Genomic DNA, 14348 nt, shown 5'->3' with positions numbered 1-14348 from the left:
ACATAGGTCTAACCATGGGCGCGTATGAGACGGGGTGAAGGTTTGCAACCCATCGATCAGAAGGTACCCTTTTCTTCAGACCAGCCGCTCTTTTTCGAGCATGCTAGCTTGTGTTGCGTCAGACCAACCCCCCCCCCCCACCTCAACGAAGGTAGTCCCGTACGCTTATGTACATAACAAAACAACGGAAAGTATATAAGCTACTGCGATCATTTTCTCGAAACACTGAATCCCTCCCCTTCTGGATTGGCCCATGAAGACGGTTTGACTCACAATTCAAACTGATAGAGCCTAAACGTGAGTATTTCTCGAGACACTTGTTTACAAAATATTCTTAGAAGTACAGCTTGTGCTAGCTGGAACAATATTTTTGTCATGATTGTGTACGTTTAAGTGTTTTGTGCTTTTTCGGACGGCCAGCATACATTTATCCCCACAACGGATGATAACAATGCCTGGCCCTTAAACGTCGACCATAGCTGAAACATTTTTTTCATTGTGACTTCTATAGAATTTTCTACAATGATGTACTCATTAGTAGTAGTAGTAAGTTGAGTCTCGTCTATTCGACATGCTCAGTGATTAACCTCCGCCACGTATCACGATCTTGCGCAAGGTTTATTGCTTCCTCGAAACTGTTAATATTAATGTCCTTGAATTGCGACTTTATTTTTCCATTCGTACTAGAAATAAAAGTTACGTTTGCAGCCAGGCCGCGCCGAGAGAATAATGACAGACTATACGTCTCAGAAGTGTTCTTACTTCTCATTGGTTAAAAACAAATTTCCTAAAACACTACTTTACATTAATTCACTGAATACAGCCTTTCAAGAATGTGGATGTGGTAATAAATATTGGTAAAAATGTAAAAGATTCAAAGTTGGTATTCCAGAAAATGGGTGCATATCTGAAAAATTAGAAAGAACCCCACATAATATCAAATGAAAGATTCAAACTTTAAGCCAATGACAAGTTTTCTTTCACAAAGGGTGGTTCGTTCGCGCTTGGCGCTTGGCGCTAACACAATGCCTTAGACCTACGTACGTACAGTACAGTATACTGTCATCACTGCACTGCTTGGCGACCAATCCTAGTATTTCATAGTTTGTTCCCGCAGAAGCGCTTCGCCGTCACATTTGACGAGACTTGACACGACTGGACTTCACCTTCAACGGCCGCTTGTATTTTTATATGAATCTAAAGCAACATGTCACAAGTGTAAGTTGACGTTAAGCCCTTGAAAGGGTTGTTTGGTTTATAAAAGTACAGATTAAATAACTGTTATGCCTAGGCTTTACTAGCCTAACTGTTCTGCTACTTATTCGCCTATATAAGATTAGAAGACTTTATAACTAAGCCTAGGCTATGTCTTACAAGTAACAGCCACTAGTACAATGCAGGGCCTACACTGTGGCCTACCATTGTATCAAAGTTTATAAGCCTAGCTAGCGCAGGCCAAGACTGAACTATTAAAACTGAGTGTGCATTAATGCTGTGAGGTTTGTCCAGTTTATATGCCAAGCCATCCTAATAAAGCCTAGCCAAGGTTTTGTTAGATTAGGCCTTATGGCATCCTTGCAGATGCAAAGTTGCTCAATATGTAACACTTTCAGGACCATTATTTTCAAAAAGTTGTTACATCACATAAGATTCTCACATAGTATTGAACCCAACTTCTCCATAAGATGTGGAATAGATGGTTGTGAAAGAAAATATCGGGTGTTCAGCACGTTTTATTCCCATCTGCGGAAATTTCATAAAAGAGTGTTCGATGTTAACATAAGGCATGACAGTAACTCTGGTGGGCATGAGGATACTGAAGTAGGCACAAGTCTAGTGACGGAAAACATTGGTTTATTCGCATAAAAATAGTCTTGCAGAATCCACTGGAATAAGTGCTATTGATGCTGCTGCTCTGGGTGATGGATCACACATCAGAGAAATCGGTGAAAGATCCACGGAAAGAGACTTTGCTCTTTTCATCTTAGGCATGAAAGAGAAGCATAAACTACCACTTACTGTTACAAATAGCATAATATTAGAGCTATCTGAACTCATCTATAACAGTTCAAGGGATGATAGCACAGAGATCAAAGAAAAACTTTCAGCTTCTGGTTTCACAGTGGCTAAAAATCCTGATATCTTTAACTTTATCGATGAAAAGTTTGAAAAGAAAAATAACATCTTTGAAAAGTTGGCCTCAGACTATAAACAGACAGCTTTTTATAAGGAGCATTTTGGTTTAGTTGAGCCAGTTGAACATGTGCTAGGTTCCACCTGTGGGAAAGATGATACATTCATTTATGTACCGTTGCTTGATACTCTAAAAAGTCTTTTAAGTCATGATGATATTTTAGCAGAAGTTCTGAAGTCCCGTTCTAGACATGGGGACAAGCGATATGAGGATTACTGTGATGGTGAAGCATTTCAAAATCATCCCCTATTCTCTTTGGAACCACATGCACTCCAAGTTCATTTTTATTATGATGATTTTGGTGTGGTGAACCCACTTAGAAATAAAGCTAACAGCTACAAAGTTGCTGCATTTTATTTTGTTCTTGGAAATTTATCCCCAAAGTTTCGGTCAAAATTGTCATCAATTCAGCTTGTTTGCCTCTGCTGTACAAGATTAATAAAACAGTATGGCTTTGGGAAAGTGCTCAAACCGCTTCTTGAGGATGTTAAAGTCTTAGAAAGTAAGGGGGTGACAATAACAACTTTAAACCAGGAGGAGTTTACATTCAAGGGTTGCATTAGTTTGGTTTCCATGGATAACTTGGCAGCACATCAATTAGGAGGCTTTCAGCAACATTTTCATGCTGGTAGAATATGTAGATTTTGCATGGCAAGTAGTAATGACATTCAAGATCATTTTGATTCATCCAGTTTAATCGAAAGAACAAGTGTTGGTCACAAACATCAGGTGCAGTTAGTTATGGAAAATCAAGGTCTTAGGCATGTTTATGGAGTAGCTTCTAAATCTGTTTTGTCAGATTTGCAATACTTTGATGTAATCAGTTGTCTACCACCTGATCCAGCTCATGATTTGCTCAAAGGACTTGTTCCAGAATTAATGACGAAGGTTGTGACAACATTTATTCAGGATGGCTTTTTCACTTTGGAATCTTTTAACAGTGCTTTGAAACTTTTTCCCTTTGGAAAAAGTGATCAGAAAAGCAAACCAACTTGCAATACCACTGCTAACCTGGGAAGTTTCAAAATCAAACAAACAGCATCTCAAACATGGTGCCTGATGAGATTATTGCCGTTAATCATAGGAAGCTCAATTCCAGAGGGAAATGAATACTGGGAACTATTTTTGTCACTTATGGATATTTGTGAAATTACATTTGCTCCCTCTATACCGTGTGAAATGGTTGCATACTTGGAATATTTGGTGCATGGATTTCTGGTTGCTCTGAAAGAGCTCTTTCCTGAAAATAGAATTAAACCCAAAAGTCATTACTTATTGCATTACCCTCGTTCAATATTGAAATATGGACCTCTTGTTCACTGCTGGACAATGAGGTTTGAAGCTAAACATGCATATTTCAAAGAAATTGCCAATAGGCAGAAAAACAGGCGGAATTTGTGTAAGACATTGGCAAGGCGTCACCAATTACTTATGTGCTATTATGGAGCTGGTCAGAATTTTTTGGATGACAAAATGACATCCAACTCAGGAGGGGACATTCAAAAGTTACATCAGTTTTGTGATGGGATTCAGAGAGCTTTGAAAAGTCAATTTCCAAGCATTGAAGAAGTGCATACATTAGCTTTTGTTGAATTACACAGTTCATTGTATGCAAAAGGTTGTTGCATGGTTCTAGAGGCAAGAGAAAATAGGTTGCATGAATTTGGCAAAATAGATGCAATCTTTATCAAAGGTGGTAAAGTGTATTTTTTTTTTGATGGTTTTGCACACTATTGGTTACAGTCAACATTTCCATAGCTATGTATTGTGTTTTCAACAAAAATGGGTCATATTTGCTTATGAAGATTTTGCTTGTCATTTACCCTTATCAATTTACACAAATCAAAATCAGAGAATGGTAACACTTAAGTACTTTGTTTAGAGAAACATTAATACTTAAAATAGAGCATCTCATTCCTTATCATTGTTACTTTGAACTTCAAAGGTTAGAAGAAACAACTTTTTAGTTTCTATATATTTGTGTCTTCAGTGAAGCACTTAAACGGTACCATGTAACTTATGGATCCAGAAAAAGGGTTTTCTTATGTAGTGCAAGTGATGTAGAACCAGAAATCAAATCTCAATTTGGGATAAAGAAATTTCGGCTTCAGGTCTTTGATAAAGACTTTGACGACTGGGTGGACATTGACGGTGATATAGAAGAAGAGCAGATGGAAGATAAAGCAGTTAAACTGAATGTGATTGGTGAAAGGGATGAAGGTAAGTATAAATGCTTCTTGTACACGATTGCAAAAAGATTGTTGTCCAGAAAAATTTGCCTATCAGCAGCATGTTTATTACCATTTCATGAAGGAGCCTTATTGGCATAATGTGATGTGTGAACCCCATTTGGAACTTATTGGTACTTGGGTAGTTCCAAGGATAATATATGCACATAAAACATTCTTGTATGAATGCATGTACATTGTCATAACCTCTCCTCATGGCTTTCCCCCTACAGTAGTGGAAAGTTTTGGGATATTTGACAGGAGGAAGTCACTATAGTATTCATATTTGAAATTTCAGGGAAGCTTTAAGATAAGAAATTATCACAGTCTGAAGGTATTCTGCAAGGGACAAATTGGTATGCCAAAGTTGAATACTACTTCAAATTTTCATTGTAACAGTTTACAGTTTGCAATATCAATCAAAAAGCATTACTGTCTAATGAAAGTGCTAATCAATATCAAATTGGTTAGCAGTTGAAGATTTAATAGTAAGTAGCAAATTGCAATGCAAATCCAGTTATTTTGTTTCTTGTACTTATGAGCAACACATATTTAATCTTTACATTCTGGGGTTTTGCAAATTAGAAAAATAATTTATAATACATATTTTGGACACTCCTTTCCTTTGTCAGTTGCATGCCTCAGTGCCAGTTCATTTACAAGCTCTTCAAGTTCAGATGACACCGTTATATTGGCTGGAAATGAAAGAGATGTACCTTGTACCAGTGATGTTTCAGACAGGTAAGACATGTAACATTTCATGTTTGAATTATTATCCTACCTTGACAGAAGCAAAAAAGAGCTTATTTAAGGGAATAAGCAGTTGCCCCAAACTAATTTGCAATATCAGCTAAACCTTGCAAATTTCTGGTGCTGACCTTACAATTATATTTTATGGCATTTTAGAACATAAATATTGCATATAAAAGACAAATCTAAGAGTTATGGTGAATGAATTCAACAATTCAGTAACAAATACATTGTCACATGAGTAGGAAGAGCCATAATAGAAATATTATACTACAGTATACTAATTCAAATCAGGGTGACTGCATTTTCTCTTTAAGCTATCACTACAATATATTAGGGTATGGGGGGTGGGGGGTTGGTGGAACTTGGTTGGTTAACAGTAAGTCCCACACATTCCCTAAAGAAGTTCAGTACAAAGCCCCTTATTTGAAGAGGCCATTTAATATGAAGTCACATTTTGCTAAGTACTGACATGCATGTTCAACAACTTACAGCTGAAGTAGTGAAAATCAAGCTGTTCAACCTGTGTCAAAGTATAATCTGTATTGTTCATGTAAAATTTGTTTAGGGTCACTTTATTGAAAGTGCTAATTCTATACATTTTGCTAATAAAGTTTTGTTTACCCTTTTTGCATGCTTGATAGTTTTCATGAAGAAGAAAAGTTCTTGCCATGGCCACACAAGTTTGAGCTGCATCAAGATGATGTTAGGAGAGACATCTTGGTAGAACTATTAAAAGGGGGACCTGTCAGCAACAGAATTAAATCTGCTGTAATCCAAGCTACATTTGACAAAATGTGCTTGTTTACTGTGTAAGTACCTTTCCCTATTTGAATATTAATATTTTGTCTTTTCAATCACTAATGCTAAACCAGTGTAAATTTTTGCCTTCAAATGTCATACGCATGCATAATGCACAAGTCTTTGGAATCTTGACTTTTCAACATCTCAGAATTACTAGCTTTGAAATATGTCAATGTGTAAGTATGCCATCTTTGAAATTGTGGTGTTATTTAACCTGGAACAATAACACCTTTGGAAGCCTGTATTTTCGCTTTTGATTTTTTGCATATAAAGACGTCATGTGTCAATAACCTACAGATTTTAATATTGTGGAACCTTGGAATGATGTGGTTACAACTTTGTTAAAGTTCTGTTCATATTTTAACTTCAGATGGGGATATCCACATTACCAAAACAAACAAGCTCAGGCAGCGACCTCAAATATAAAATCATAGCCTTTTAGCTGACTCAGCCTGTCTGGGGGGAATGGGGGTGCTAGGTAAGGTACTTAGTACAAGCAGGACTTGATGGTTAGTGGGTAAATGGGTGAACTTTTCACTGTTATTATTAAGTTGCAAAATAAGTTGTTGATATTATTTTAAAAATGTAATTTTTGGTGTTTGTGTGTGTAAGGTTTATTTCACTCCCAGATCAACATCAGACTAAAACAAGGAATTAAGAATTACATAGTAAAAACAAAACAATTTAGACAATATATCTTCAAGAATGATACAAGAGACCACTATAGAGATAGTCCGCAGTATCCCGTAACATAAGAAATTTCTATTATGGGAGATCATTGGGCCTGTATGAGTCTCACCCAACCAAGCCCTGTCCTGCTGATATGAAGGTTAAAAACTGGAGCTTTTGGAGCCCCAGACAGTACCATCTTTTCCTTTCACTCCACATTTTAAAAAGGCTCCCCCAATATACTAAATCCCCCCCAAAAGAGTTGGTCAAGTGGGTAATTGCCCCCCCCCCCTCCTAAATTTTACAGCTGGCACTAACCCTGTATGTGAATCAACTATAAAGTGATATTCTTTTTTGTAGGTATCCTACTACAGATCAATACAATACAGCAGCTAAAGCAGTCATAAAGTCCTTTCCAAACTTGGCAATCAAATTACCATTCTGTGAGCCTTATGTAAGTATATGATTAAGCTCTTCATTTATTATCTAGAAGGTGGGCGTATATGTACATATAAAAAGCACCTGACTAGATTGTGTAATTTCGACTACTTTGTACAAAACTACCACTACTAATGGTATCAGTCAAATTGGTGCTATTCAGGTAGACAGGAGACTATTTTCACTGTATTTGCTTAATTGTCAAAAGCCATTTTTATATCCAGTAGCTGGTGCTAGTGAAGAACTATGTACAGCTGGATCTTTTTAATAAAGACATCAAATGATGGGGCATTCAAAACTAGATTGTTTGTCCTGCCATTTCAAGGGCAACATCTTACATCCACTATAGATTAATTTTGCTGTTGGTTTGTAAAAGTACTTTTCAGTTTGAGGGAACTTAACTGGGTGGATGCAAGGGTTGAACTGCTGCAGCACAGGGTGGGTGGGGGAGGGGGGGATATTGTAGTCTGGGGTCTTGTATACATGCAGATGTTTGCACATTAGCCCCCTCCTGTGACATATATGTATACATACATATTCATATAATTTACTGGCCTACCCGAGAAGATGCATGAACCAGTACACATTGTGCATGCATCTGACATGAATGTCCAGATGTGCATACTTGTAAGATCAAGGTGTCTACTCTTTAAAATGGGTGAGGTGACATGATGAAACATGTGCATAAATTACATTGTGAGGTTGCCGAGTTTTATACCTAACAATAGTGTTGAAGTTTAATTTGAATTGTTCAGCTGTTTTTAAGACCTTGTAACAAAATTACAATATACTTTGTGTTCAAGTGTTCATCACAATTTCATAGCTCTTTAAATTACAAGTCCAGACTGAAGAAAGGTATTTTAACAGAATATGTAACATTGATATCAGATTATCTCATCATACTGCTGCTTCCATTCATTTTTGCATCTTGGTTTTGTAGGATGCATTGAAAAATGCACTCAAAGATAAGTTCAGAAATGAGAGGAGACACATGACGAGGGATGTAGTTGTGAAGAAGAGGAAGACATCTACACATGCAACAACTGACGAGGGAGAACGAAAAGAGGGAGCTGATTGGACTCTACCTGAGGGTGAAACAGAGGAGACTATCAAACTGCACATTAAGGAACTACAAAAGGAATCAACAAAGAAAAAACAAGACAAGAACAAAATTAAGTCATTAATGGCACTGACATTTGGAGAGAGAAGGAGACTTGTACTTGAGGAGAAACCACCAATAGCAGAAATCAGAGGCAAATTTCCTACTCTATTTTGTGCAGAACAGGTAATTTCAAACAAATGATTCCTAATTATTAAGACTTATGATTATAATGTTCTACACTGGAAATTGTTGGTTTGACGAAATCATAAGCCAATGTTAAGGCTTGTGTATGTAAGGGTGAATGAACTTGTGTTCATGCTGCATAGCTTGCTCTCAGGATTTCTCAGGAAGGGAAGCTTCCTTGAATCATAGCTGATATTCATGAAACACAGTGCAATAAGTGGAAAAATTGTCAGTTACTGGCTTCTTAAAAATCCCTTAGAATGTTGATTGCATTTGGTTAGTAGATGATTCCTACCTTTTTTAGTTCAAGAATCATTTGAGGTAGACAAAGTTCAAGGAAAAAGGTCATGAGTGTATTTTGCCACAAATTAACCTGCCAAGTGAGCTAATCATAGCTGTTTTATTTACCATGGAAGAAACACATTGTTAGCTTTGACAGGGATTTTCAAAAAGTAGGTGAATCTAAATACCATGGATGATATGTAAGAGTATTTGAATGTTTAGAATTTCTACTAAAATAGAGGTTTAACTGAAGAAAATCATGAATAACTGCCAAAACAAGATTCTTTTACTGACTTAATGATCTAACACGAATACTTGGCTGAAAGTTCCTGTTTGAAAGTTGTTTATTAATACAATGTCATTATCATCCTTTTTATTACCTTAATTCATAGATCATAGAAGATTTTTCAGCCATCATCAGTTGGGATGCAGTGTCGGAGATGTTCTACAAAAATCTTGATGACATTGCAGCAAAGATCATCACCTACAACACAAATCACTCAAAGGGCACTCTTCGATTCCTTGTTGAATACAACAACTTTATTCAGCAATTGACAGAAAAAGACAAAAGGGGTAAGTTAACATCTCAAAGTGCTGAGTTAATTACCAAAAATAATAAAAAAGTTTACTATTATGTAGACTAGGAGATATGTCTTAACAGTTTCAGTTGAGACAAGCATTTTGTCAGCTTCTTAAAATATAAATTAGTTAAACTGATGGCAGATGTTTGAAAACTTAAAAAAAAATCCAAGGTCTTTCAAGATAATGAAGAAAAATGTGGCCAATCCTGTTTCATATATACAGGATAATCTGAGCAAGGAGACAAGTTGTGACCATATGAGGCAAAGTAGCAACAGTGTCGTCATTGGATGAATTAGATGGTTTACTGAATCCTGCAATAAAACATTAATTAAGGAACACTTCAATGTAGTTATTTTTAAGAGTGCAGAGATAAAACTGCATTGATACACTACATCAACTTACTAAATCATTATGTTATTTTCAGGAAATCAGCATGAAATTTTTTACTGTTGTGTTACATTTTACATTCATTTACACTGAATGAAGACAATAACTTCTGTGTTTATTCTGCTACAGATGCTACATGGACCGCAGCTCTCTGGATACTACCTGGCTTCCTGAAAGAAGATCGCAACTTTCTGTTTATAAACAGTGATGATGATGTAAGCTTCCCATTTTAATAACCCTTTCATTAGTTGGTGTATTATTTGTAAACTTGCAAAAGATGTAAAGAGTAATATGTCGATAACCCTTCTAAGGCCAAAGAAATCTATGCAATGCTGATCGGGGTGTGTGTGAGGCCTCGGTTTGTAAACACTATACCTCAAGAAGTGAAAGATGGTTTGCACTTCAAGAGTAATATGTAGATAGCCCTGGTGAGCAGATGATCCCTATTTTTTCTTTGAATTAAAAGATAACACAAGGTAACCCTTGGTGAGTAGGTGGTTCTTCCTGTTTTTGATTGTGGTCAGAGGTCATTTGAGATCAACAAACATGAAAACCTGAACCCTTTAATTACCACCACATATCATGAATTGAATTTAGGTAGCATTTGGTAAGTAGCAAATCCCGAATGTTTTGTATGGAGGTCACAGTTCACTTGTCTTCAATTAGAGCCAAGTCTTAATAAAGTTGATCGCTGAAGAAATGATAGTTGGTTTCAAATTCAATCTTCTTATATAGGCACCTATTATTCGATACTCTAAGGCCAATGGCACTTCTGGTGATATCAGGTCAGCACGGTGGAAGTTGGAAAATCTGCCATCTAATGTTGCTTCATAATGGCAAGGAATCACTAAGTTATTTGACATTCTGGTTTATATATACCCTGAGTTATAGAAACATTCGCAATATTCATTTATAGCTAGAAATGATGCTTATTCAAATCAGCTCCCAAGTAATATTATCAAATGCAAGTTTAGTGTATGTGATTCTGAAGAAGCTGGATTACCTTTGAAAATGTGTTATCAGGAATTAATCATCCTATTTATTTCATTGTTTGATAGGTTAGCTCGGATGTTGAAATCAACACACCGGTCATAACATACACTGGGGATCCGCTGGACCCATCAAACATAACAATCATTGCAGAAAACGAAAAATGCAGTACTGCAGCATCTTTCCCTGAGGCAGTTCTAATCCTGCTGGCAACATATTATGTTTTCAACATACAGTATAACGGCAAAGTAAAAGGAACACTGACATTTCTGCAAAATGTTCTGCTGCAATGCAAAGACAAGGGGAAATTGCCTCAAAAGATCATTTCATTAATTGCAAAACTTCAAGCATGATTTATTTCATTTTGTGACTTTTCTTCAAGTTCTATTGTTTTTCTGTTATTTGTTGACCCAGAATTATTGTTAGTTATGTTTTTCAGATTGTTTGCTGGATTTGCATAGTGTTGTTTTCAGGGATTTAGTTTGTTAGCATAATTTTACAAGACAAATAATGTGTAAAATGATAATTTGGGTAATTCTTAATACACTTAAATGATATATAATACTAAACATTACAATATTGGTGAAACAGTGAGATCAGGGGCAACTACAAGTTTGAAGTGCTGTGACATGCCTTGTTATGACGAAGAGCAAAGTTGGGGGCGAAAATTTAGTTGGAACACTAATGCAACTTTATAAAAGGTGTCATATAGTAAAGTCAATAATAAGCTGTTAATACAATTAGAACTGGGTGTAATAAGAAGGCCAAACAGCAATTAGTTGATATTAAGCAAATTATCTAAGCCAGTAAATTTTTTATACATTCAAACCAAGATTGATGAGCATTAAGAATAGCAAATTGTGTACAGTAATATTTTGTGATAAATTGTGGGGTCTACAATAAACATAGAGGGGTATAGTGATTAAGGTTTAACGTTCAGCCTAGTTGAAGCAAGCTTAGTGTAGACTAATTGTATGCTAGTCTTCCTCAGTTAGCCTCGGTTACACTCAACACAGATGGTTAATGGTGATCATTCACAATCATAGGCCTAAACTTAAGCATCACCGTATCTTTGCTCGATTTGATTTTGTTTTTGTCAATTTATACCAAGACCAGGAAGTTGTTATCGATAATCTTTGTAATGCTTGATGCACATATAAATAAAATCATGGAGACAATTGCTGGAACAATTAGATCAGTGACAAGAAAGTTCCATATATTGTGGCTTGTTCTGTCACAACAAAATTTGGTTGGTGGGGTGGGGGTGGTGCACATAAACATGCACCACTCTAATGCAACTTTTTGAGTGTACTGTTGTATTCAAGATAAATCAACATGAAATGTTAAAGCACTAAGAACTGTATTAATTAATCATACATTAGAGTTAAGGTATGTTTTAGAGTTATTAATTTACAACTTAGTAACATACAGGTCTTATCATGTAAACCTTTATTGTGTTGATGCAACATTCATGGTCAGTGAGAACTGATGGGTTTGATCATAAACAAAAGCATGTTGATGTACCTGCATTGATTTGCAAAGTTAGTTGTTTACATACAAATTGTTTTTATTAGTAAGTTATTATTGTTTATCTTAATATTCTCCAAGTTTCTCAATTTTTTGCTGAGCCATTTTATAAAAGTGGGAGTTATGGTCTTTTTTACCAATGTTATGCCAAAGTAATGCACTTTTTGAGTGATACCAGATTTTTAAGGTGACAGTGATACAGCATAATCATAACAGACAACCTGAAAGTAATATTTGTGGTCAATAGAGATTTATGTTAATGTTAAAAGATTGGCACACCTTAATTTTACAAATGTATTCATCGATGTAAATGAAAATTGTTACATGGTTTAATACCTGACATGCCTTGTAATGGGTTGTGGCAGTTTCTAATTGTTGAGAAAATGTGATCATACATTAGTAAATGTAACATTTTTTAGTCAAGGTTTCACTAGTATACACATATGTTACCAACTTTAAGTGTTGCTTCACCATATTGTACATTATGCATGAATATTCCTAGATTGATATAAACATGCTATTGCATTGATTATTCATATCACGTTTATGCAGTGTAGTATTCATGTTTGAAGTTTCTAGTTTTCTCCTAATTTAACATTCTTACCCATTATATTAATTCAAGAATCTGCACAATTAAATTGCATTGTGTTATGTAGCCCAATGAAGGTATGCTGTGTTGGCCAAATATGGTCACCTTTGCTTAAAATTCTGAACTGTTTTTATTACCACTCTTGAGGAAATTTTTCTCACTGAGACATTCAGTCATCTTGTGTGCTCAATGTAGAATGTCTGTGAACCATTGGAGGGTAGTGACCTCCAGGAAAGTATTCTTTGAAAACATCTAGCGATTATAGCATGCTATAATTTTGGGCCAATACAGAATACCTTTAATATAATTGTAAATTATGTGCAGCAGCATCAAAGAGGTAGTTGTACATCTTAAGCATAATAGTACCAAAAGATCTAATGGAATAATCCCACACATCAACACAACTAAGTCATAAATTTACACCTATATTGTTTAAAAGTAACCAAATAGTGGGTAAATGTGAGTCTTGCTTAGCAACTCAAATAATGGTAAATTGACACCTAAATTGTGTTAAAGTAACCAAATAGTGGGTAAATGTAAATCCTGCATAGCAACACAAATATGGGCAAATTCACACCTAAGTTGTGTTAAAGTAACCAAATAGTGGGTAAATGTAAATCCTGCATAGCAACACAAATATGGGTAAATCCACACCTAAATTGTGTTAAAGTAACCAAATAGCGGGTAAATGTAAATCCTGCTAAGCAACACAAATATGGGTAAATTCACACCTAAATTGTGTTAAAGTAACCAAATAGTGGGTAAATGTAAATCCTGCATAGCAACACAAATATGGGTAAATTCACACCTAAATTGTGTTAAAGTAACCAAATAGTGGGTAAATGTAAATCCTGCATAGCAACACAAATATGGGTAAATTCACACCTAAATTGTGTTAAAGTAACCAAATAGTGGGTAAATGTAAATCCTGCATAGCAACACAATAAAGGGTAAACTTACAAATAAATTGTGTAAAAGTAACCAAAAAGTGGGTAAATGTAAATCCTGCATAGCAACACAATAATGGGTAAATTCACACCTAAATTGTGTAAAAGAAACCAAATAGTGGGTAAATGTAAATCCTGCATAGCGACACAATAAAGGGTAAATGCACATCTAAATGTGGTTATAAATACCCATACTTTGTGTCCACATGCGGGATTTACATTTACCCTATTTTGGGGTAAATAAACCCTTTTAGTTTTTACAGTGTAACAGACAGAACGACTCTGTTTTCTTTTCTTCGTTTTTGTATTATAACTCTTACTTTCGTCAGCGTATTACTAAAACAACCCACATTTTATTTCTAGTATTATTTTTCTTTAAGACAAATCATGTATGGATGTTAATGTTTGCCAATACATGTATATTTTACCCTTTTCAAGCGCTGATCAAAGGAGTAATGGGGTGTCTCCCCAGCCCCCCCACCCACCCACCCCACCACCACGCATTAAAAACTAACTTACAATAGTTAAAAAACAAAATTGCGTTAGACTTAGATATTGGATAATAAGTCAAGTCATATAAGTCAAATTATGCCTCAGAAGGTATCATTTGATATATAAACTTCCCCTTTTTCTGATGTAAGACCACAAGTGTGAATGTGTTTAAATGTGTGTGTTT

The 14348-nt window shown here is 35.6% G+C and overlaps 3 protein-coding genes across 10 annotated transcripts in view; 2 read left to right on the top strand and 1 right to left on the bottom strand.

Annotated features, from left to right (window-relative positions):
* Nucleotides 1-14348, bottom strand: part of LOC139970030 (uncharacterized) — a 407172-nt gene that overhangs the window by 155509 nt on the left and 237315 nt on the right. The window lies entirely within an intron of this gene.
* LOC139970086 (uncharacterized) overlaps nt 1-14348 on the top strand; it is a 343535-nt gene that overhangs the window by 119296 nt on the left and 209891 nt on the right. The window lies entirely within an intron of this gene.
* Nucleotides 536-12681, top strand: LOC139969339 (sterile alpha motif domain-containing protein 3-like). 2 transcript variants are annotated; one of them, XM_071974221.1, is made up of 9 exons: nt 536-1218; nt 4185-4414; nt 5055-5163; nt 5817-5984; nt 7006-7099; nt 8024-8368; nt 9043-9223; nt 9749-9834; nt 10678-12681. In XM_071974221.1, the coding sequence occupies exons 1-9, from the start codon at nt 1208-1210 to the stop codon at nt 10960-10962; spliced, it is 1509 nt and encodes a 502-aa protein (XP_071830322.1). In that variant the 5' UTR covers nt 536-1207; the 3' UTR covers nt 10963-12681. The 2 variants fall into 2 exon arrangements, with proteins under 2 accessions (XP_071830322.1, XP_071830323.1); XM_071974222.1 differs by lacking the exon at nt 5817-5984 and having other exon boundaries at nt 540-1218.

This window comes from Apostichopus japonicus, chromosome 7 (assembly GCF_037975245.1).
Source record: "Apostichopus japonicus isolate 1M-3 chromosome 7, ASM3797524v1, whole genome shotgun sequence".
Classification (NCBI taxonomy): Eukaryota; Metazoa; Echinodermata; class Holothuroidea; order Aspidochirotida; family Stichopodidae; genus Apostichopus; species Apostichopus japonicus.
Note: the sequence above shows the minus strand (reverse complement) of the source record. Positions and strands in the feature narration are given on the sequence as shown.

What these genes read in the sequence shown, in the direction of transcription:
- LOC139969339 (XM_071974221.1), top strand. An exon ending in AAAATGTGCTTGTTTACTGT is followed by an intron (nt 5,985 to 7,005) that starts GTAAGTACCTTT and finishes TCTTTTTTGTAG; the next exon opens with GTATCCTACTACAGATCAAT. An exon ending in GACAGAAAAAGACAAAAGGG is followed by an intron (nt 9,224 to 9,748) that starts GTAAGTTAACAT and finishes ATTCTGCTACAG; the next exon opens with ATGCTACATGGACCGCAGCT.